The sequence below is a fragment of the Cucurbita pepo genome, chromosome LG20, assembly GCF_002806865.2.
Source record: "Cucurbita pepo subsp. pepo cultivar mu-cu-16 chromosome LG20, ASM280686v2, whole genome shotgun sequence".
Taxonomy (NCBI): Eukaryota; Viridiplantae; Streptophyta; class Magnoliopsida; order Cucurbitales; family Cucurbitaceae; genus Cucurbita; species Cucurbita pepo.
The window spans coordinates 1,004,827-1,027,771 of record NC_036657.1 but is presented as its reverse complement, the minus strand read 5'-3'; the positions used below and the strand labels follow the sequence as shown (position 1 = coordinate 1,027,771).

Below are 22,945 nucleotides of genomic sequence, written 5' to 3'. Positions count from 1 at the left end.
TTTATTATATGCCTAAAATCAGAGCTATTTTAGAGTCTTGATAGGTAAAAAAAAATAAAAAAATAAAAAACCAGAAATTTAATATTTTGGTCAATTTTATATCTTAATCCTTTAAATTAATATATTTTAGATTTGTACTTAAGTGAGCAATGTAATTGATAAATGTTTAATTATAATATATAGAGTGAGAGGAAAAAAGTTAACGTGTTTACTATCTCATGTGATAACTATTAAATTTAATTATCCTATATTTTAAAAATTAAAAATTAAAAACCAATGTCATAAACTTGTTTTATTTTAATTCATTATTGATTTTTAGGGAATAATACACAAAATTTATTTATTTTTTAAAATTATTATTATTATTATTATTATTATTATTTGCTTTAAAGGTATTATTAGTGAAGCTTTATTACATTTAAATCACGTGTAAAATGAATTATGAAAAATAAAATTTAAAAACATGTAACACTCTCAAACTCTTGCTTTTGTAAAATAAAACAATCATAAGTAACTTAAAAAATATAACCAAGCAAATATCTCTGCCTAATTTGCATTTTTAAAAGCATAAATTGCAGGCTGTTCTAAAAGAAAGAAACAAACAAAAATGAAAGCTGACTTCTTAACCACCCTTGACATATTAGCCTTCCTAGGATAAAATATTATGAAAGCTGACTTGTCAACGTGAACGTTGGCATCACGAAGCATCATTGAGACTTAATAATTCTTAGTTGGCATGGTACTAGCTTGAGTTGTCACGGTAAGCATAAGCATTTCAAGTATATAAATCATTAGGTAAACCCCGCATCATTGAGACTCAATAATTCTCAGTTGGCATGGTAAACTTGAGTTGTCACAATAAGCATTTTGTGTATAAATCATTAGGTAAGTCCCGATAAAGTATTATAAGTGTATCAATTCAAGTCCACCGCTAGCGTTTTTTTGGGCGTTCCCTTTCAAGACTTCCCCCTTGAGGTTTTTAAAACGTGTCTGCTAAGGAGAGGTTTACACACTCTTATTAAAAAATACTTCGTTTTCCTCTCCAACTGATATGAGATCTCACAATCCACGTCTTTTGGACCCAACGTCGCACTCGTACCCCTTTCTCCAATCGATGTGGAATCTCACAATAAACCTTGTGTTGGACCCAATGAAAAGGTTCAAACTCGTTCCAATGAGTCCTAAATCGATGTAGAAACATAAAATTCATATCATCGAGAATCAAGATAATGAAACGAGATGCAATATTGTGTTTGAAGAACTTTAGCTTAGAGTAGATGCTAGGTTGAATTTTAGGACTCGGCCTAAAGTAAAAGCAAAGTAGCTAAAGTCACCAATGAAGAAATAGACACGTGCATTGAATGTGTATGGTCAAGTAAAGCTGCAAACTTTGTTGAGAATGAAAGAACATTGTCTAATACATTATAGTTCTTAAAAAACCCTAAACCATTTGGTATATTCAATCATAAATTAAATTAAATTAAATTAAATTAATTTTGATAATTAAAAAAAAAAAAGGAAATACAGAACCCAATCTTATAGTGTATAGGCGAAGCAGTAATCCGAGAGTGAAATAATTGGAGACGTGAGGGAATTTCCACGGCCCAAGTTGGCGACTCCCATCACTGTCGACATCATGATTCCGCCCCAAATCGCCGACTTGGAAGTCAATCGGAGAGTAATTTGGGCTATTCTTTTGTCTCGTCCCCAACAAATTTCCATCCACGTATCAAATGATAGCAACATTCCCAATATTTATGCGGTTCCAATGAATTCCGCTTCTTTGGTTCAGTTCATCGGAAGTTCAGTTTCCAGTTCTGATTCTAGCCTCAAGGTCGTCGCTAACGAGACAGTATGGAGGAGAAAGGAGTGGATGGTCGTGTAGTGAAGCGTTTGGATTCCGAACGCAGTTCAAATTCGATGAACAGGCAGAGATTTGGGGAAGTGAGTGGAGTGCTATCCATCGAGGAGTTCTTTGAGGACCAAGAAGTGCCTCCATGGAGGAAGCAGCTGACGTTTAGAGCTTTTTTCGTTAGTTTTTGGCTGAGCATTTTGTTCAGCTTCATTGTAATGAAGCTCAACCTGACCACTGGTATTATACCTTCACTCAACGTATCTGCTGGTCTATTAGGTTTCTTCTTTGTCAAGTCATGGACGAAATTTTTGGAGAGGTCAGGCCTCTTGAGGCAGCCTTTCACCAGGCAGGAGAACACTGTCATCCAAACCTGTGTTGTTGCCTCGTCTGGCATCGCTTTCAGCGGTTTGTCCCTTAACCATTTCATTCACTGGTTGTAGATTCTTGTTCACGCTTAATTTAGACGGGAATACTAACTTCGATTTCAAGTTTTCATTATTGTTCCTTTTTTCCCCTGGTTGGTTTGTTGTCGCGTGTTATTGGCGCAGATTTTTGCGAGCTTTTGTGCTCAAATCTGTGCCATAATCGTGATTGCTTTAATTCTTTTAGATGGAATTTTGATAACTGCGATTTATCTGTCAAACCTTTTTTGGGCGAATGATTGCCGCTTGCTTGTAATTAACTTCATATATTTATTTTTGTGCTTGTGGCCTTGCTTTTGTTAATGGTTTCTTCTAATGGAAATAGGTGCACTTGCATAACCTACAAACAACGAGAAAACTTCTGTTCCAATATAAATTGTTAGCAGAACACCGTCTTATAATATACATATTGTAGAAGTTATAGACAAAGATGGTCTTTGACCATACCTTTGAAGCTCAGCTATCTGTGGTACAGTTTTTCCTTGGCCTTCCATCACCATGAGCGATGCATTCTAACATCCATCTTTCAATTGAAGAAAAGAATTTCTCATTTGCCCAGATGTCTAAGAACACTTCATGACTACTCTGCTCTGAGAAACGAAAAAAGAAACCAGTTTTCTAAGGCTATTTTTACACCAAGCTTTCAAGTAAACTTCTATTTGAGACTGATAATTGTTTCTGGTGTGGGAGAATCCCAATGGATTATTATTCCACATCATTGGAAATTATAATTCCTGATTTCTGTCAGACTAAATTGTACTCTTTGATTATTTCAATTGACAGGAGGTTTTGGAAGTTACTTATTTGGAATGAGCGAACGGATTGCTCATAGATCATCCGGCAGTAAAGATTTCAAAGATCCATCATTAGGATGGATTATTGGTTTTCTATTTGTTGTTAGCTTTCTTGGCCTCTTCTCAGTTGTACCCTTGCGAAAGGTATGATACCTTGTTGCAAGTTGCAACAAATATTTTCAGCTTCTTACAACTAAAGCTAAGTGGGGTTTATCCAAAATAAGCTATGAAACTTCAATGCAACAGCAATTAATGTGAAGAAATTAGCATACGAACAACTGCAACGTTATGCATGATGAAGGAACTTTCAAAGGAAATAGAAAACCAATAATCCTTCATATAGGGCTTCTATGAATGTTCATTCTATGGAGGAGATTGTTTTGTTCTTAGATTCTAGATGATTATTTGGTGATAAATAAACACTGTAACTATTCCTCTAGGATTCAACCTGATTGGAATGTTCCTTTATTTTTTTTGTTCCTTTCTTCTAGATGTTCTATATAGTGGTTGAGTGGATTTGGATAGGCATTTCCTTTCTCCTCCTGTACTCCTTTTTAAGTGGATTGTTTCTTACTCAAAAGATAGAAAAAGAACTAGATACTTATGTTCCATTTAACAAGTTGATGTTGCAATACTTGTTGACTTGAAATTATCCATTATTATCTCTTGATCACTTTGTCCTGGAATTAATTGCAGATCATGGTCGTTGACTTCAAATTAACTTATCCAAGTGGTACTGCAACTGCTCATTTGATTAATAGTTTCCATACTCCCCGAGGAGCTGCACTAGCAAAGTAATGTGTTATCATATATAATTAATTATAATGATACTCAAATGAAAGCCGTTCTAATATCTACCTTTTTTTGTGCCTGATCTTGTAGGAAACAGGTGAGACTGCTTGGCAGGTTTTTCTCTTTGAGCTTCTTGTGGGGCTTTTTTCAATGGTTCTTTCAAGCTGCAGATGGTTGTGGATTTGCACATTTTCCAACATTTGGGCTCCAAGCACGTGCAAACAGGTATTATATAGCTATAGTTCCTCCACTTCGATTGTTTGACTAATCCTCTATTGCTTCAATGAGCTCGATAGCTATATCGTTTATATATCCTTTTACATCGATTTATGAAGATTTAAATGTAAAATATATTGTTGCAATTTCACGACATTGTCATGTGGGTCACTGTGCTTTTTGTGGTTAATTATGTAGGTTTTACTTCGACTTCTCAGCAACATATATTGGAGTTGGAATGATTTGCCCCCACATAATAAACGTATCGGTGCTCGTTGGAGGAATTATCTCTTGGGGCATAATGTGGCCTCTCATAGAAAATAAAAAGGGTCAATGGTTTAGTGAGAAATTGAGCTCAGATGACCTTAGTGGTCTTGAAGGTTACAAGGTGATCTTCCATCTTAAACAAGCATACTATTTTCTTCCCCCCCCCNAAAAAAATCTCTTTAAAGGAACTTATTTTTGACATTGACCTCAGGTATTTATAGCAATAGCCATAATTCTTGGTGATGGCCTATACAACTTCTTCAAAGTATTGACTCGGACCCTCTCCGGGTTGTTCAGCCAACTTCAACACAAAAGAGAGGCTGAAGATTTTTCCTTGGGAAGTTCATCAAGGTCTGAGTTTTCTTATGATGATGAACGAAGGAAACAACTTTTTCTCAAGGATCAAATACCAATCTGGTTTGCCATTGGAGGCTATGTTGTGATTGCTGCAGTGTCGATTAACACTCTTCCACACATCTTTCCCCAGCTGAAATGGTATTATATTTTGGTCATCTACGTCTTTGCTCCTATCTTGGCCTTCTGTAATGCATATGGATGTGGACTCACGGATTGGTCTCTAGCATCTACTTATGGAAAGCTTGCCATTTTCACAATTGGTGCCTGGGCTGGGCCTTTGCATGGAGGAGTTATTGCTGGTCTAGCAGCTTGTGGGGTCATGATGAATATTGTCTCCACAGCGTCCGACTTAATGCAGGATTTCAAGACCGGCTATCTAACCTTAGCTTCACCCCGCTCCATGTTTGTCAGCCAAGTAGTAGGCACAACAATGGGCTGCATTATTTCCCCTTGTGTCTTTTGGCTCTTCTACAAGGCATTTGATGATCTTGGTCTCCGAACTGGTCAATACCCCGCCCCGAATGCGGTTCTTTTTCGCAACATGTCTGTGTTGGGTGTTGAAGGCCTCTCAAGTCTACCAAAGAATTGTCTTACCTTTTGTTATGTGTTTTTCGCCACCGCCATTTTGGTTAACTTGATTAAAGACTTGATACCAAAAAAGTGGGCAAGGTTCATTCCCTTACCTATGGCAATGGCATTGCCATTCTACTTAGGGCCATACTTTGCAATTGATATGAGCCTTGGAAGCTTGATATTGTTTGTGTGGCAGAAGCTAAACAAAACCAAGGCGGATGCGTTTGGTCCAGCTGTAGCATCCGGTTTGATATGTGGGGATGGAATTTGGATGTTGCCTTATTCAATTTTGGCATTGGCGGAAGTCAAGCCACCAATGTGCATGAAGTTCCTATCAAGGGCAACCAACGCAAGAGTAGATAAGTTCCTAGGATCGTAGCTCTGAAATTTTGTGTTATTCTTGGAATTTATCTGTGGCTTTGTCCAAGCTAAATACATCTATGGGCTTAATTATCTCAACGCCTCCCCTCTCCTTTTGGTTTCTTTATGTTGTAGAAGAGCCTCCTATTTTGGTTTCCATGGGAGCAGAGGAGATCCAGGTTTTATTCTGTTGTATAGCTAAGCAATTGTGTGAGATTTGTATAATGTATTTATGCTAAAAAAAGTAAATAATAAAGGTTAAATCATTTGTGTACCTGATAAATTTTCAACTCAAGTGAAATCTGATGAAAAAAAAAAAAAAAAAAAAAAAAAAAANACTAGGTTAAATTAAATATATACGAAATCCTTTTTAACATTTTCTTTTATTTAAAGAACATATTATTTCATAATCTTTCATAGCATTTTAAAATTACTATTAGAGTATAAGTTCCTTTACCTCTCGGATGAAAATTGAGATTTAAAATGGTGGGAGTTCAATAAGTTATGAGAGAATTCGAACCTCTAATATATGGCTTAATCTCTAAGATTGTCGAATACTTTCAACTTTTAAGTTGCAAATTTGGTCCAAGCCCCTATGAAATGTGTACAGTTTTACATTGCCTAACTTTATGATAAAAACTTAACTTGAAGACTATTTTATGGTTAAGTTTCTATAATTTTAGTTAGCCAGCAGCATCAAAGAAACTGGTGGAGCATGGCATTCTCTTTGAATACAATCCTTGCTATGCAATCCTAGCTGTTGCTGTGGCTTACATTGTTAGAATGTAACCTCAACTTGTCCAATCTTCATCAGTGTCCTAAATGACAAGCAAAACTGTGAGCAAAACCGTGCAAGATCCTAACCTTACATGAAATAAATAATTATTCAGACAAGAAATGACAACTTTCCAACAAACGTGATGGGATGCACGACAATGAGAAATTAATATAGGGTAAGGACTAACTACATGTACTAAGTTCAGCCAAATATTTCCATCAGACTCCAAAATGAGTACAAACCTACGGCTCAGCTCAACAAACTTACAAACCAATATCCTAGAAATCATGGTAGAAGTACGTAGTTTATATAATAGGTACTGAACACTCACCTCTTGAGAGCTCGACAACTCTTCGATGTCATCTTCGTCCTACAAGATATAGAAAGACCAGATTTAGTATACAATGATGTCTCATCCGTCAACCATTTCATCCACACTTGATCGTGAATAGAAAATGGAAATAGACTACACGGAGTTGCAAATTCAGAGCCTATTAAATTTTGAAAACTTTAATTGTGACCTGATGAAACAAGTTTTCTAGAGCCTTAGACATGAGAAGGAATGGCTGGTTGAATTTGTCTGAAGGATGGCAAGTGCCAGCAACATAAAATTAAAGGCTTTTTGTTAGTTTCACCAAGAAAAGAAACTAAAACTGACCATTTTGAAACTTACTAACCAAAAAGTAATATTTGTGAAAACTTTCCACAAACAGCTAAGTTGATTAATATGAAGATACTTCTGGCTGACTTGTTCAGTTAGATAATAAATAAGAGAAGCATATCCACTCCTAGCTGGATTAGTGCACATAAGAAATCCTGAAGCTAATAAAGCAGCAAATGTTTTAAATGGACAATTTGCAAAAATGGCACTAATACCTCATATTCTGTATCCTTCCTCCGGATTTTTCCTCCTGCAAATTGAAAGAGCTAATATACATCAACTGACCATGTAAAACATATCATATCTAAGCCTGTTAGAGAAATAAGTGGCAGTAAATGGAGACAGCATGAGAGATTAACCATCATCTTGTCCCTGGACAACCCTCCTCTTCTTTAATCCTTCATCCTGAAAATTACACAAGAATCCATTACGGTCAATTCCTGGAGATATATATATAAAATTTAAAAAATGAAGATTTATCACCTGGTCAATCTTTTGCTTTGAACCAGAGAGCTGCATCTTTTGGGCAGAAACTGTGGAAAACAAAAATTTCATATTTGATGTTACTGTAGTATTCTCATGGTCATGATTATAAAATCAATGAACAAAATTAGAACCTTTGGGTGTTGAAGACCTCTTTGAACTTCTTGGTGTCCTCTGAAAACAGTAAGCATTCATTTCAAATAAATGTGCCTTAAAGATATAAAGTTTATTATTCAGATAAGACATTTTTGGAGGAGTTATAGCACTTTGCTGGGTCATTTGGATGGAAAGAAATAATCATGTTTTAGAAAAATCTTGAAAAGTCAACTTTTTTTATCAAGTTATTTTATTGATACTTTTTCTGCTAAAAAGGAGTGTTATATCATATTCTGTCTTCCATCGAGACAATTAATTTAGGCAAGGAAACTATGACGGTCATATATTGAAAATTTCTAAAATTTTAGAGGCTCATATTCGCTCTGGTCTCTGGAGAGAGCCTTCTTCCGCTTCCATCTTTAATTATCAATATTTGCAGTCATGGGAGACAGGATTTTTTGGCATGCAACTGCAGACACCCAAGTAAAAAATGGGTATATGAATGAACAGAGATCACTATCCAAATGATAGTGATCACGAGGATAAGATGATTAAGGAAAGCTTAAAAGTGTTGAAAGTCACTATCTATAATGTGCATCTTCCTTTTTGGTGACTCAATCATAAGAACTCTATGGTTAAGTGTGCTTTACTTGGAGCAATTCTATGTTAGGTGGTCTCTTCTACCGCATGAATAAGTAGACTTAGGAATCATATAATGAATTGACAGATTTCTGTAGAAAAGTAGAGTGGAGAGGAAAGAAAAGATTCTCAACCGATATGGAGAGGAACAAAGCAACTCAACTGTAAAGGATAGGGAGAGGAACGAGACTATAGGCAGAGATGGAGTGTATGTTTTGATTGATATTTTACTGTGTGCTTGCCCTACCACAGAACGGAGACTGGCTCATCGGAAGAAGAATTAAGGATTAATGAGAATTTTACTTGGAGCATTTCCTTTTGCATCAAAAAAATAATTACTAGTTATAATAAACCCCTAAATGTAGCAGTAAACAGATTCTAAACAACAATTTATTTCCACATGTTGAGTAAAGGTTTTCAGATATTACCTTTTCCTCCACTTTCTTGAACAAACTAGGTAGAGTAGGCTGGACAAGTAACCCACGATTACCACTCTGAGCATTTCCCTTGGCCCGAGAACCATTTTTAGACTTAGAAATTGGTGTTCTATTTCCTTCAAGAAATCGAGGTCTTTCCACAGCATCTTTATCTTCAGAATCGACAGAGACAACTTCTGTCTGTATCAATCAATTAAGGGAGCGAACATACAGTAAAGCAGCAGACATAAATTTCAAGATTGAATCAACAAAAATAGAAAGCTGCAGAGATTGAATTAAAACAAACTACTCAATAATCATAAACAGGATATTTTCACTCGCATGATCTCCAATTGAAGGTTCATGGATGACAATATTCTTTTCTTCTCCTTCAGAAAAATCAGCGTAAGTGCCAGCAGACTCCTCCTTAGAAAAAGCCTGTGCAAAACTAAAACACGAAAAGGAAATAAATTAAACCATATTACAAAAGGTAGACTCAACAATTAAGTTGGTTGTTTCATATTTGTACAGCCTTATAAGAATTATAAATCCAAAGCAACGCACTGTATAGCAACTAACACCATCTAGCTGATGAAGTGAAAGAAACTGGAGTTCTGAATGGGCTTAAGGTAGTTCAACAAGACAAACACCTAGGATTAAAGCGGTGCTCACTCAAATTCGCTATGGTCGAAGAAGTAAAATAATTGGAAAAAATATTTAAACAGAGGAGCTGCTAGGAATATTAGTAATGAAACGAATGTGGACGTTATGAAAAACATGTTTTAAAGTTGCAAACTTCTAAAATCATAAACCAATTATGGACATCCAGCATAATATTCTACCATTCATAGTACTGATTGCTGATCAAATAAGCCATTTGATGCAAAATATTATTTGACAAGAAACCTATTGCCTTTCTGCCTTATTGATAATTAGATAGCAATTACGTAGTAACAACATATGCAAAGGGTAATACTTGAATACTTTTCCGGCAGATCTTTCAGAATGTCTAACTGGCGTAGTCTTCATTGAATTTGTCATGTTGTCTTCCAGGTCCACTAAGTCATCTCCATGTTCTTCTTTAAGGGAATTTTCTTCGGCACGATTGATTCCCTTCTTTTGAACACTCTGCTTACTCGTACTGGCTACACCAGCACCACCGTTAAAGTCATATTCTCCACATTGTCCCTGACATATAACAGCTAGGAGTTAGCAAATTCTCTCCGTCTTTCTGTCTCTCTCAAAATGAACTTCAATTCAGAAAGTGAAAGTACAATAGAAAGGAAGGAACAACAGCACCAGCCCCAAATAAAACAGTGCAGACTCGCGAAACAACCATACAAGAAGCTTCACATATAAGCCCTCCAGGAGATGCAGAAATGGAATTGATATACTACCTTACTACAAGTGGTAAAGCGTGTAATGAAGAAGAAAATGTAATAAGAAAGGGAAATTCACAGGACGGGAAGAACAAGTACACCAAAAAAAGAAAAACTAGAACCCGATCATGCTAGGTGACAAAAATAAATAGTGAGATTAATAAATTCTANTCCTATGGAGCATCCACGAACAAGAAGATTAAATCAGACGACGAATTCTTACATGGGCCAAGGAAAGAATGGATCAAACACTAACAAGAGCAATGCAATGATATTGACCAGCCTGACGGATAACTTCAATATAAAAACATAATAAGAGAGTTAGAACCAGTAATATTAGGCTTCTTACAACAATAAAATCAGCTTCATGGAGGTTCCAAGAAGAGTTACAAATTAAAAAGCATGAAGAAATTAACTAAACGACTGTTTAAAAAAGTATCGACACTGCCCCGTTAAGTTTTTTCTTTCTTTTTGCTAAATGGGCACACAAGGAAATTAAAAAGTTTAGTCAACAAAAAGTATAGTCCTTTCACTGAATGAAATTATTATGCGACTCTCATAAGGGATGCATTCACATTATTCTGCTCCATTAATAATCTTCAGAAACGAGATGCATATGGAAATTTTACATGGGAAACGTAGAGGCACTCGAAAAACCAAAAAAAAAATTTAAGAACCTGAAAATTATCAAGAAACTTACCATAGTCATTTCTTTAGGAAAATCAAGACGGTCCTCCTCTGGATTTTCATCTTTTGTTCCAATCCACCATGCATCAGAAAAGACAATCTGCAGTCGGAGAAAAAACCGTTGAGTCATAATATATATGCTTAGAGGCCTTATTTCTTAAATACTAAGAAAAAAGGTGTTCCCACCATTATGATGATTAAACTAAGAGAGTCGTTCAACATGGTGAATCGGAACCTAACAATTGTTCTTAATCTGAAGATAGTAAATAATGGCAGGGAACAAAAAATGATACAATCTGGCATCTACTTGAGGCATCGTTTGCCAAAACACCAGGAGAACTTAACCTGGTTTTTTCTTCTTCTTTTTCCCTTTATTTTTGGTGGGGGGATGATTTTCCTTGCCACACTTTATCGGGCAAACATATCATTTAAGAAGAGATCTTGCTAGATGTCTGCAAGCTCTGGCCAATACTTGACCTATTGTCTACTCAGTCAAAGGCCTAATACTAACAGAAGCCTTGCACCTTGAGCATCAACATTTTAGGCACCATGCTTCATTGGAACTGTTTGACTTTATTTGTTCAATGTGATGCCATCTGTATCGACTTCAATAACGAGATTAAGAAAAGAACTTCCCCCATTGTGATTAGTGAATTTTCGGAAAAGCTATTGAAGGCAAAGATCCTAATTACTTAAAAGAGGGAAAACCCACAATTTTATCAAGTCCACCGCTAGCCGATATTGTCCTCTTTGGGCTTTTCCTTTCGCGCTTCCCTCCGACCCACCAACCCTCCAAGGTTTTTTAAAACGCATCTACTAGGGAGAGGTTTCCACACCCTTATAAAGAATGTTTCGTTACCCTCTCCAATCGATGTGGGATCTCACATTATCGATATTCAAAAACTATCTAAAAACAAAACCAAGAGAAAGGCCAATACATTAGATCTAATCGAGCCCAACTTGCACTGAATCTGAGGATTTTTGCCTTATCTTTGAAAGAAAAGACACAAAGATGCCAAAAAAAAAAAGGAGGGAAAAAAGGAAAAGCAAAAAGACCAACCATATTATCAAAACAATCTTCACACATCACATTCTTTCCGCCTCTAGAAAACTGCAAAGTCAAATATCTGTTCTTCGGATACACGATAGTTCCAAACAACTTTAGACGCCCCTGAAAAGCAAAAGAATTAGTACGGAGAACAACTCCACTTCGACATGCTTAATGACCACATAAATTCTACATCAAAATAAGGCTATCAGAAGATGAAACGTAGGTATAGAAGAGACATGGGAGAAACATGGAGTGCTATATGGGATTGTCTATCATACTTGGGGGTGGATGGAGATGACAAACAAGCGCCAAATGCACAGGCAACAAGAACATATAAGAACGCGAAACAGGAGAAAAAGTTGAAGAAAACTGTAGGAACCTTTCAAAGCAGAGAAAAATAGAAAGATGTTTAGAGCAAAGAAGAAACAGACGAACCTGAGGAAAGTCGAGATAGAGAATGGGATTCTTGGTCCCCAAATCCTTGAGCTCGCCAATCTTTCCTCCACTAACAGGAGCGAGCAAGCCCGAAAACGAGAAGAGGAACCTGTTCTTTCGCTGAGATTTCTTGACAATGTCTTTGCCATGGTGCTTCAGAACCGTCGCTGAAGGGCTCAGATACGCCTGGGGCTTGGCCTGGGTTTCTGAAAGTATGTTATTGGTAAATGCAAGCTTCTTAAGCCGCTTTCGTGCTGCAATCTCGGGATCCATTGCTCCTTTTGCTTCGTCCCTCTTCGAAGACGATGATCCTCGCGCCATTTCTGATGCCGGTAGTCAGCTCTGGACTCCAGTTTACTCTTCTTTCTTTTTTCCTTTTTATTTCAATTTTTCAAATTTTAATTTTTATATGGCGAAACTAGAACGAGCATAGTTGAAATATTTCTGATTTTTAAAAATATTTATCGTAAATTTTAAGTAAATATATGAAATTTTTTTTTGGGCAAAATATCGAAGATGGGCCTAAAATAGAAGGCCCACGGCCCAATTAGCCACAAAATGCGAGCTCAGAGAGCAAAAGAACCCAAATCGTAAATACGGAACGGCCCATCTAAGCCCAACCGGCGTAGAGAAACCAGAAAGGGAAATTCGACGCGAAGTAAGGCAGAGAAGAGGGAATAGAAAAGGAAGAAAAGTAAAAAGAGAGCGGGAGAGGGGGCGTGTGAGAAGGAGGAAGTATAATTCTGGTTCGTGATACTCTGAAGAAGGCTGCTGCGTCGAAAAGAGAAGCAAATCGAAGCTATACGATGGGTCGCCAAGCTGTTTCCAAGCTTATAGGATCGGCCATTAATCGCAAAATTTCTTCATCTTCATCATCAGCTGGGTTTTCGCGGGCGGCGTCGCAGATTCGGCATTATGCAGCTGCTCCTCCGCCTCCGCCGGCAGTTTTCGTTGATAAGAACACTCGCGTCATATGTCAAGGGATCACTGGTAAAAACGGTACCTTTCATACAGAGCAGGCCATCGAATATGGCACCAAAATGGTATATCTCTTGTTCTATGGTGTAGCGGGATGTCTTTTAATTTTGAGATTAATGTTATTCAGTTTTTAGAAAGATTTCCACATATCATTTAGTAGACTCTTGAAAGTTTTTGACCCCATAAATTTCCCGCTTCTCGTCCTCAGAAATGGGAAGGTATTATGAAATGATTGTCCTACGAATAGAAAAGTGTGATACTACTATAATTTGATCTGCAATTCAATTTTGTTATGGGAAAACACTGTACGTGACGGATCTGGCTTCATGCCGGACGGTGAGCTTACTCGTCATACAGGTTAGAAATGAACTGGGACCCAAAAATGGATGTGCCTTGTCATTTCTTAGCTGCACGTATTGGCTTGATTCTCGTGGCCTATGTGCAATGTTTTTGTCGCGTACTTGAGCTCATGGGATCTGGACTAACTGTCTTATTTTAGTGTACATTCAGTTGAAATTTCTTCCACTTTTATCTGCTTATCTATATAGTATAATCTGACTTTTAAAGCCAGCCGTTCACAGTTTTCTTTGTTTATAGGTTCCTGAAATTCTGTTGATTCTTCTTGTTTTTCAAATGTATGTTGATAGAAGTGGAGACCATCAGTTCTTAATCATGCTGTTTGTTGAGTTAGGTTGGTGGTGTTACGCCGAAGAAGGGTGGAACAGAACACTTGGGCCTTCCTGTTTTTAACACAGTTGCTGATGCTAAAGCTGAAACAAAGGCCAATGCATCAGTTATTTACGTCCCCCCGCCATTTGCTGCAGCAGCAATATTGGAGGCAATGGAAGCTGAGTTAGATCTCGTTGTTTGTATAACGGAAGGGATCCCACAGCACGACATGGTTAGTAAAAATTGACATATGCCAGTCTGGATTCTTTCTTATGGTTTATGACACTGAACAATTGGGAATCTACTATCGAAATTCTGTTCCAGACAACGATTGGAAGTAGTTTTATTGAAGTGTTTAATTGTTTAGATTTTGCATTCCAAGTGAAAGTTATTGTGACAGATATGTTACATGCATGTTGTCTATTTGCACGGATCAAATCTGTGGATGAGTTAGTTCATTCAACCTCCTATTCAAAATGCTGAGAACTTATAATAAATATTAATTTCAGGTGCGAGTTAAGGCTGCTTTAAACAGGCAAACCAAAACTAGATTGATTGGCCCTAATTGCCCTGGCATTATCAAGCCTGGAGAATGTAAAATTGGAATTATGCCTGGATATATCCACAAACCTGGGCGCATTGGCATTGTGTCACGATCTGGTACCTTGACCTATGAGGCGGTGAGTTCTAACTTTTGTCATCTAAATCAACCAATAGATTCACTCTTAATGTTCTTTATTAAAGAAAAGTACTTGTTGAAAAGATCACATATGCTTATCAGGTACCACATTTTTATTTTTATGATTTCTTCACATAGAAGACAAGAGCATGTTGAGCTGGTCTATGGGTATCAGCAAAACATGATACCTGCTCTTACCATTGTGAAATTTCTTATAACTTCTTTTCTTCTATAGAGAAATGTCTACTTTTCTGTGTCCTTATTGATATTACACTAAGCTTACTGAAGTATACATCCGTTGTTTTTTTTTTTTTTTTTTTTTTTTTTTTTTTTTTTTTTTTTTTTTTTNTTTTTTTGTGGATGGGACTATGTCTCTCTTCTGTATTTTACTATTTTGAATTTTTAACTGTTTTTTAAGAATATTTCGATACCTCTAGTACTTCAATTTTAATTTTCCCATTTTTAATATGCCCTTTAGGTTTTTCAAACAACTACCGTTGGCCTTGGACAATCCACATGCGTAGGTATTGGAGGGGATCCCTTTAATGGGACTAACTTTGTTGATTGCATCGAGAAGTTTCTCGCTGATCCTCAGACAGAAGGTAATTTGTGTTTCGATTTAGTGGTCTTTTATTCCAATTTTTGACCGCACGATTCTATTAAAAATTATGAATCCTGATGCACGGGGTATAATAAATATTTGCGTATCTCTTTTAGTCTATCTAATGCAATTTTAATTTCTCTCATCGCCGTCCTCAAGATTTTGGCCTGTAAGATCAGGTTTGTGTTTTTTATCCCATTGTTGGTTGATATTTCGGAAGTAAATGACCATGGCTTTATAAGTTTAGATATTCTTTTATTTAGAGGTAAGAGAATAGACGCAGGGAACCTTGTGAATATTCAACAATGTAAAATGTTATGAATGGATGGTAATGAACTGGCTGGATTAGAGATGGCTAATGATGATAGTTATTATTTCTTTCCTCTGGTTGTTCTGATTTCGTTGTGGTAAATATTAACAATAGAAAAGAAAGGGATATTGATCTCCAACATCTGATATGATGCGTTGTGCATTTCAGGTATTGTTCTAATTGGAGAAATAGGTGGGACTGCTGAAGAAGATGCTGCTGCTTTGATAAAGGTTTTGTCCTTTTTTTATAATTGGTTTAGCTTTCTGAACATATTTTATATTCCTAACTAATCACTATCAAAAACTTGCAAGTCCATTGCTACTTTTATTGGTTAGCTCTAGATTTGTTGAATCCCCTTCAAAGGTCTTGCTGTATAGTGTATCTCCTGAACTGTCTTACGCATATTTTACATTCAAGTTTTTTTGTGACAATCCAGGAGTGACATGGATTATTTGAGCTACACTTGAATAACATATTGCCTCGTCCATTGCTTAATTACATTAAGGGTTACTGCTGGGAAAGCAAGACTTGCATTGGCTCTTAGTAGGAGGTTTTGAATCAGATTGATCCCACATCGATTTGAGAGAGAAATGAGTGCTAGCGAGGATGCTGGCCTCCAAAGGGGGTGGATTGTGAGATCCCACGTCGGTTGGAGAGGGGAATGAAGTATTCTTTATGAGAGTGTGAAAACCTCTCTCTAGCAGACACATTTTAGAACCTCAAGGGAAAGCCCGAAACTCATTATCCTTGCTGCTATTACTTCTATTAGCGGTGGGCTTAGGGCTGTTACACTAAGATACTCTCGTTTATCCTTGCTGCTATTACTTCTAATGTGAAAGCAAAATGAGCTAAATTTCCATTTTAGGTTGCAGTTTAGCTACAAATTTGATTCATATTGCTTTGTCTCTGTCGCTTGGAAGGATTAATGTGGTCATTGTAACAGATTATTCAAATGGATTAGAACTGCTGACCGAGTGATGTTACAGACTGCAACATATGTTCTACTTTTGAAGAGTTTATTGTGTTATGACAGGAAAGTGGGACTGAGAAGCCTATTGTTGCATTCATTGCTGGCCTAACTGCTCCTCCAGGCCGTCGCATGGGTCATGCTGGCGGTACGTAAACTTTTAGATTGATTAGCTCCTGATATGTAAACTCGTATACATAGTGTTTGTTTCTATTGTTTGCCTTCATTGCTGCCTAACCCTTCATATGTAATGGTTTCTCTCTAGTTTCTGCATACATCGTGTCGATAATAAAATGGTAATATTTCGTGGCATTTGGATTTTGCAGCCATTGTTTCAGGTGGAAAAGGTACAGCCCAAGACAAAATCAAGACTCTAAGAGAAGCTGGAGTAACAGTGGTGGAGTCACCTGCGAAAATTGGCGTTACGATGCTTGATGTTTTCAAACAGAGAGGCCTCGTTAGTTAAACCGAAAACAACAGATTTCAGAGTTCCACATTTCCATGTTGGCACAAAACTTGGAGTTCCTACTTCCACCTAAAATGGTGTAAAATTTTCAATAAGGTACCCAACTTTTCGCTGCTGAGATAGTTTTTGAGGCGTTCAATGTCTGAGTTTTAGAGCCTCTAACTGCCGGAGATTCATTTTAATTATAGAGATACTTTGTTTTAGATTCAATTTTCGGCTCTATATGAAGTTGTTATACCACCGACATCGTTCGACTTCTATTTGGATTTGTTCTGAATATATATATTAGATTCAAGTTGTATTATCAGGATTTGGCTTGAACTGGGGAGATATATCGTTAGTGTAAAAATCCAATTTATTAACTTCTTGGGGCTGAATATTTTTAAATGAAGCAATGAAGGGATGTTGGTTCAAAATGCGAACTAGACACTGCAACAACTGCTAGCACGGTCGCAGTCGCAAAGGGGTTCGATACAGTATGAAAAAAGTGCTATTGATCACCCATGTTGTGGCAAGATTGTAGCTTTTGGAATGACCTAAATGCTTAAAAATACATTTTAATTACCTAGCAAATCATTTCAAATGTGTTTGGATTTGAAAAAATTTAATACAAAATAATGGAACAAGACATATTCATAAGGAAAGAAGCTTTACGTTGTAAAAGAGGTTCTTGTAATCTGTTATTCCAAATTCTTCCGAATGATAATGTTTATGAAGCTCTTCCAATGGTGCAAATTCATTCTCTACATGTTTCTCCGTTTACATCCTCTTTCTTCCAATTTCAGTGGTAAATGTAAAAAATCTATCTAACTAGACGATGTTCGTAACTTTGTAGGCATTCCTAAGTTAAAGAAATATAACTAATTGATTAAACAACTTGGAATTGATGAAATTACTGAGCTTAGACATTGACCGATCAACCCTCTGACTTTATGGGTATGTGAAAATATATCCATATGAATCAAATGGAGTTGTTTTGTGATTTTTTAGGTAATTATGCTTTACCTCTTGGACTATATTTAGATTGACAATTTGTTTTGCGTGGCAAAATTAACTCTCTCGTTGGTCTACTGAGTGGGTTCACCACTATTTGTACGTGTGATGTAGTCTGGTATACCCTTCAACTCCATCTTTATCGCCTTCATTTCAATGTATGAAGTAGTTACTTGCTTTACTCGATTGACCTACCTTCAAATCCAATGTATCTCATACCTCTTTTTCCATTAGAGGAAGAAGCAAATAAAGCAAAGATCTCAGTAAAGCAAACATGGCTTTCATTTACGAAAAAATGCAGAAATCCATCTGAACTGTCTAATGAAGAATAAGAGGAGAAGAAAACGTCAAGATCACTCAAATATTTTTAGATAATATCTTCATTGCATGGAATACCGATACCCACTACCTAGTAATTATATCAATCATATACAGGGACCTAGAGCAACGAACATGGTTCAAAGATGTCTATACAAACCCTTTCTCTTCTTCACTCAAAGAGCCATGCACTCAACGATATATGATACCTTTAACGAGATTGGTCAATTTAATTTGGAATCGGTCCTTTTTTTTTTTTTTTTAATGCACAGATAAGCAAATTGTATTCAACAACAACAACAACAACAAAAAAAAAAAAAAAAAAAAAAAAAAAAAAAAAAAAAAAAAAAAAAAAAAAAAAAAAAAAAAAAAAAAAAAAAAAAAAAAAAAAAAAANATTGAGCCCATTCCGAAAATTCAAAACACGAGTATCTGCAACTCGTCATCATCTGGTGGCAAACCAAATTCAGTATAATTCATTTTGATGCAATCCTTTCTCCCCTCTTTCCCCCTTTAGTATCATCGTCTCTGGATTCATCTCTGCCTTTTCTTCATCCATTCTGTTGTTTTAGGGTTTTGCTCCATTTCTCCACTCGATAAACTTTTCCATGGGAAATGCGTAGCGTTGACCCGTGTTTCAATTTCCTTATCATTATCACATTTTTCTTTAATATCTCCAATCATGGTTGGGAAGATCGAGCCTGTCAATGGTTCTGCTAAGTCTGGATCGAATAATCCGAGCAATTCTGGAACCATGACGTCCAATGCTAAATCTGATCTGTTTAACAGTTTGTCTCTCAAATCACTTAAGCTCAAGACCAAGCAACAGGAGCTTCTGATCCGTGTCTCAATCCTTTTCCTCGTTTATGTATTGGCCTTCATTACTAGGCTCTTCAGTGTTCTCCGGTATGAATCCATGATCCATGAGTTTGATCCCTACTTCAATTACCGAACTACGCTTTTCCTCACGGAGAAGGGCTTTTACGAATTCTGGAATTGGTTTGATTCTGAGAGTTGGTATCCTCTTGGTCGAATCATTGGCGGGACGCTCTATCCTGGACTTATGGTCACGGCCGCTATTATCTACTGGGGGCTGCGGTTTCTGAAGTTCGCTGTGCATATTCGTGAGGTTTGTGTATTGACAGCTCCATTTTTCGCATCAAATACCACATTGGTTGCGTACTTTTTCGGTAAAGAAATCTGGGACTCGGGGGCTGGGCTCGTCGCAGCCGCTTTGATAGCTATTTGTCCAGGTTACATTTCGAGATCTGTTGCGGGATCGTACGATAATGAAGGTGTCGCCATTTTTGCGTTGTTGTTAACTTTCTATCTATTCGTGAAGGCGGTGAATACTGGATCCCTTGCTTGGGCTCTATCCTCCGCTTTTGGGTACTTTTACATGGTTTCGGCCTGGGGTGGCTATGTATTTATAATTAACCTTATTCCACTCTATGTGCTTGTTCTTCTGATAACGGGAAGATACTCAATGCGATTGTATGTGGCGTATAATTGTATGTATATCTTGGGAATGTTGCTTGCCATGCAAATTCGATTCGTTGGTTTTCAGCATGTTCAGTCTGGGGAGCATATGGCTGCAATGGGCGTCTTCTTCTTGATTCAGGTTCTAATTCTTTATTATCTCTTTGTTGACTTTGTTATTTTCTATTGTGTAATATCATCTGTTAGGGGAATAAATTATTTTGTATTCTCCAATTTGTTATATGATGAAGTGTGGCATCGTCTTGAGCGAAGGTAAAAGAACTAAAATTTGATTCCAATAGTAGCCAAAGGAACGTTTCAATGTTGAGTATTTATGTTGTTGCTCAAGGAGTGATCCCATTGGTCGGGGTCTCGGGCACTCGATGATAATGCACCTAGGTGCAAAGCTCTACGTGGGAAAAATCATTGAGCTGTCGAAAGCTAGCGTTGAGGCGGGCATTTATTTTGTTTATCGTTGTTCTTGTTGTTGGTGATGTTCGTGGTGTTATGATACAAGGATTGGTTTAGCTCACTTTGTATTTAATCTTATCTTATACACTGTTCTTTTTCTTACCCGTGTGAAATAATGGTTACCTCGGTCGGAACTAGGCAGTGAAGAGAAGAAGTGTTTATGGTTTCTCAGAATGCATGTCATTTCATTCATTGAACTAATTAGCCTCTCTTTCAGGTATTTTACTTCTTGGACTGGGTGAAGTACATGCTCAGTGATACCAAACTGTTTCAATCCTTCCTGAAGATCACCGTTACTAGCGCAGTTGCTGTGGGTAGTGTTGCTTTGGGAGTTGGCACTGCGTCTGGGTATATATCCCCGTGGGCTGGCCGGTTTTATTCTCTTTTGGATCCGACGTATGCGAAAGATCACATACCTATTATAGCCTCTGTCTCCGAGCATCAACCCACAGCTTGGTCATCTTTCATGTTTGACTTCCACATTTTGCTTTTCCTTTTCCCAGCTGGTCTCTATTTTTGCTTCAAACGCTTGTCCGATGCAACAATTTTCATAGTCATGTACGGTCTCACTAGCATGTACTTTGCTGGAGTTATGGTAAGGTTAATTCTTGTTGCTACACCTGCAGTATGTCTTATCAGTTCCATAGCTGTCTCTGCTACAATTAAGAACCTGACCCAGTTAGTGAGGGCTAAACCAAAGGCTTCTCAGATTAGTTCTGGTAAAGGAGCCAGCAATGTGAAGGGTTCCTCTAAGGTAAGTCCAGCTTTGTTTTTCTTCCTTATCGGTACGGTTTTTAATCGTATTCAAACTTAATTGGCATTGAATTGTTCAATTGCCATGCCTACATTTAATACTCTGACTAATTACCTATGCTTTCGACAGGGATCTTTTGATCAATCCCCGCCTTTCCAAAAGAACGGTGCTATTGCATTACTCCTTGGTGCTTTTTACTTGCTTTCAAGGTATGTGACCCATTGTACATGGGTCACCTCAGAAGCTTATTCATCTCCATCAATTGTCTTGGCTGCAAGGGGTGCGCATGGGAACAGGGTTATCTTCGATGACTACCGTGAGGCATACTTTTGGCTCAGACAGAATACCCCTCAAGATGCTAAGGTGATGTCATGGTGGGATTATGGTTACCAGATCACGGCCATGGGAAACAGAACTGTCATCGTTGACAACAATACCTGGAATAACACACACATTGCTACTGTTGGACGTGCAATGTCTTCTTATGAAGATGAGGCATATGAAATAATGAGATCACTCGATGTCGATTATGTGCTAGTTGTCTTTGGTGGTGTTACCGGCTATTCATCAGATGATATTAACAAGTAAGGGCATTTCACCTTTTTTCCCCTTTCTAGTGAATGGTTTTGTTTTTTGAGTATGAAAAGAGATGTCTTATTTGATGGGGGGATTGTATATCATACTAGATTTTTGTGGATGGTGAGAATTGGAGGTGGCGTTTTCCCTGTAATTAAAGAGCCCGATTATCTGGTAGATGGAGAATATCGAGTCGACAAAGGGGCAGCCCCGAAGATGTTGAATTGTCTAATGTAAGTTTCTTGGTATTGGAAGATGATTCATGTGCATGTATATTGTTACCTTTTACATCTCCTTATATGAGGTAATGTGGATTTTCTTCTCCATGTTACCAGGTACAAGCTTTCATATTATCGGTTTGGAGAGCTAGTAACAGAATATGGCAAGCCTCCTGGGTAAGTTCAGAATTATCACCATTAAGCCTAAAGAAATTGGCTAATATGAGCCTAGCTCTTAGTACTATTTCCCTTGAGGTCGGAGGTTTATGTCTCGGCGTTTACTATAATAAAAGCTAGGACTGGAGAGTGTACTTTGCATTTGTGTTGTGCGTTGATGGCCTTCATGGTTTCTGTATGATGGCAGGTATGATCGTGCCAGAGGAGTTGAAATTGGAAACAAAGATATCAAACTTGAGCACTTGGAGGAGGCGTTCACCACATCTAATTGGATAGTTCGTATTTATAGAGTCAAACCACCCAATAACAGGTGGTGATTGCTCTTTCCGCCCCTTCCCCTCTTTGGAACGGCTACACAACAAGTGAGGTAGAACACTGAGCGAGAGTTTTTTGAAATAGTGTTATTCTTCTAGGGAGACAAAGTAAACCGGAATTTTGCTTACAATTTGAGATGTAGTACTGAATGCGTCAATGTTTTGATGGATTTCTTGACTTAAATATTACTAAGCTCTTCATTAAAAATTAGTTTTTAGGCGCTTAAAAAGTCAATCGAAACATATTTTCATGGAGACTTCATGACAACAAATAATAACCTTAAGCACGGGTAAAAAGTGTTTATCAAGATGTAGCTTCCATTTGTTGCTCTCTCTCCATCGCTGGATTAAAAGTGTTTTTCAAGATTAACCATCAGCATCGGGAATTAATAATCTTAGGCCATAGCCTCGATCTAGAGTTTGAACTGAGCTTAAATTGATGAACTGTACTTTTATGAATCTACATGAAAGTATATAACCCACTTGTTGGATGATGAAAAACTTGACGAACTTTTATGAATGAAAGTATATAACTCACTTGTTGGATGATGAAAGTCCAATAAACTTTTATGAATCTAAATGAAAGTATATAGAAGGATGAAAGTCCCACATTAGCTAATTTTATAATCAAAGAATACTATTATTACCTTTTGAGAAGCCCGAAGCAAAGTCATAAAAGCTTATGCTCAAATTAGACAATATCATACCATTATAG

The 22,945-nt window shown here is 37.2% G+C and overlaps 4 protein-coding genes across 6 annotated transcripts; 3 read left to right on the top strand and 1 right to left on the bottom strand.

Moving 5' to 3' along the window:
- Positions 1 to 1,540: 1,540 nt before the first annotated feature.
- Positions 1,541 to 5,910, top strand: LOC111783553 (probable metal-nicotianamine transporter YSL7). 3 transcript variants are annotated; one of them, XM_023664478.1, is made up of 6 exons: positions 1,541 to 2,260; positions 3,061 to 3,215; positions 3,768 to 3,865; positions 3,954 to 4,088; positions 4,278 to 4,467; positions 4,558 to 5,910. In XM_023664478.1, the coding sequence occupies exons 1-6, from the start codon at positions 1,855 to 1,857 to the stop codon at positions 5,653 to 5,655; spliced, it is 2,082 nt and encodes a 693-aa protein (XP_023520246.1). In that variant the 5' UTR covers positions 1,541 to 1,854; the 3' UTR covers positions 5,656 to 5,910. The 3 variants fall into 3 exon arrangements, with proteins under 3 accessions (XP_023520246.1, XP_023520248.1, XP_023520247.1); XM_023664479.1 differs by lacking the exon at positions 1,541 to 2,260 and adding an exon at positions 2,285 to 2,924; XM_023664480.1 differs by lacking the exon at positions 3,061 to 3,215 and having other exon boundaries at positions 2,132 to 2,260.
- Positions 5,911 to 6,153: 243 nt separating this feature from the next.
- LOC111782675 (DNA-binding protein RHL1-like) lies at positions 6,154 to 12,642 on the bottom strand. The gene is made up of 12 exons (XM_023663471.1): positions 12,262 to 12,642; positions 11,836 to 11,946; positions 10,789 to 10,875; positions 9,686 to 9,897; positions 9,042 to 9,157; positions 8,722 to 8,912; positions 7,693 to 7,732; positions 7,559 to 7,608; positions 7,435 to 7,480; positions 7,291 to 7,325; positions 6,746 to 6,784; positions 6,154 to 6,454 (listed from the first exon to the last, which is right to left on the bottom strand). The coding sequence occupies exons 1-12, from the start codon at positions 12,580 to 12,582 to the stop codon at positions 6,428 to 6,430; spliced, it is 1,275 nt and encodes a 424-aa protein (XP_023519239.1). The 5' UTR covers positions 12,583 to 12,642; the 3' UTR covers positions 6,154 to 6,427.
- Positions 12,643 to 12,919: 277 nt separating this feature from the next.
- Positions 12,920 to 17,238, top strand: LOC111783372 (succinate--CoA ligase [ADP-forming] subunit alpha-2, mitochondrial). Its single transcript, XM_023664298.1, has 7 exons — positions 12,920 to 13,304; positions 13,931 to 14,140; positions 14,418 to 14,588; positions 15,066 to 15,189; positions 15,667 to 15,728; positions 16,532 to 16,613; positions 16,792 to 17,238. The coding sequence occupies exons 1-7, from the start codon at positions 13,068 to 13,070 to the stop codon at positions 16,929 to 16,931; spliced, it is 1,026 nt and encodes a 341-aa protein (XP_023520066.1). The 5' UTR covers positions 12,920 to 13,067; the 3' UTR covers positions 16,932 to 17,238.
- A 1,468-nt stretch (positions 17,239 to 18,706) lies between these two features.
- Positions 18,707 to 22,438, top strand: LOC111783029 (dolichyl-diphosphooligosaccharide--protein glycosyltransferase subunit STT3B-like). Its single transcript, XM_023663905.1, has 6 exons — positions 18,707 to 19,862; positions 20,409 to 20,945; positions 21,075 to 21,529; positions 21,632 to 21,754; positions 21,857 to 21,916; positions 22,104 to 22,438. The coding sequence occupies exons 1-6, from the start codon at positions 18,924 to 18,926 to the stop codon at positions 22,231 to 22,233; spliced, it is 2,244 nt and encodes a 747-aa protein (XP_023519673.1). The 5' UTR covers positions 18,707 to 18,923; the 3' UTR covers positions 22,234 to 22,438.
- Positions 22,439 to 22,945: the final 507 nt, after the last annotated feature.

Excerpts from the sequence above, each read along its gene's own strand:
- LOC111783553 (XM_023664478.1), top strand. The coding sequence starts at position 1,855 with ATGGAGGAGAAAGGAGTGGATGGTCGTGTAGTGAAGCGTTTGGATTCC. Across the intron at positions 2,261-3,060 it reads GTCTGGCATCGCTTTCAGCG|GAGGTTTTGGAAGTTACTTA; the intron begins GTTTGTCCCTTA and ends TTCAATTGACAG. Across the intron at positions 4,089-4,277 it reads CTCCAAGCACGTGCAAACAG|GTTTTACTTCGACTTCTCAG; the intron begins GTATTATATAGC and ends TTAATTATGTAG.
- LOC111782675 (XM_023663471.1), bottom strand. The coding sequence starts at position 12,582 with ATGGCGCGAGGATCATCGTCTTCGAAGAGGGACGAAGCAAAAGGAGCA. Across the intron at positions 7,609-7,692 it reads GAGGTCTTCAACACCCAAAG|TTTCTGCCCAAAAGATGCAG; the intron begins GTTCTAATTTTG and ends TGTTTTCCACAG. Across the intron at positions 7,481-7,558 it reads CAAAGCAAAAGATTGACCAG|GATGAAGGATTAAAGAAGAG; the intron begins GTGATAAATCTT and ends TGTAATTTTCAG.
- LOC111783372 (XM_023664298.1), top strand. The coding sequence starts at position 13,068 with ATGGGTCGCCAAGCTGTTTCCAAGCTTATAGGATCGGCCATTAATCGC. Across the intron at positions 14,141-14,417 it reads GGATCCCACAGCACGACATG|GTGCGAGTTAAGGCTGCTTT; the intron begins GTTAGTAAAAAT and ends TATTAATTTCAG. Across the intron at positions 15,190-15,666 it reads CGCTGATCCTCAGACAGAAG|GTATTGTTCTAATTGGAGAA; the intron begins GTAATTTGTGTT and ends TGTGCATTTCAG.
- LOC111783029 (XM_023663905.1), top strand. The coding sequence starts at position 18,924 with ATGGTTGGGAAGATCGAGCCTGTCAATGGTTCTGCTAAGTCTGGATCG. Across the intron at positions 19,863-20,408 it reads GCGTCTTCTTCTTGATTCAG|GTATTTTACTTCTTGGACTG; the intron begins GTTCTAATTCTT and ends CCTCTCTTTCAG. Across the intron at positions 21,530-21,631 it reads TCATCAGATGATATTAACAA|ATTTTTGTGGATGGTGAGAA; the intron begins GTAAGGGCATTT and ends ATATCATACTAG.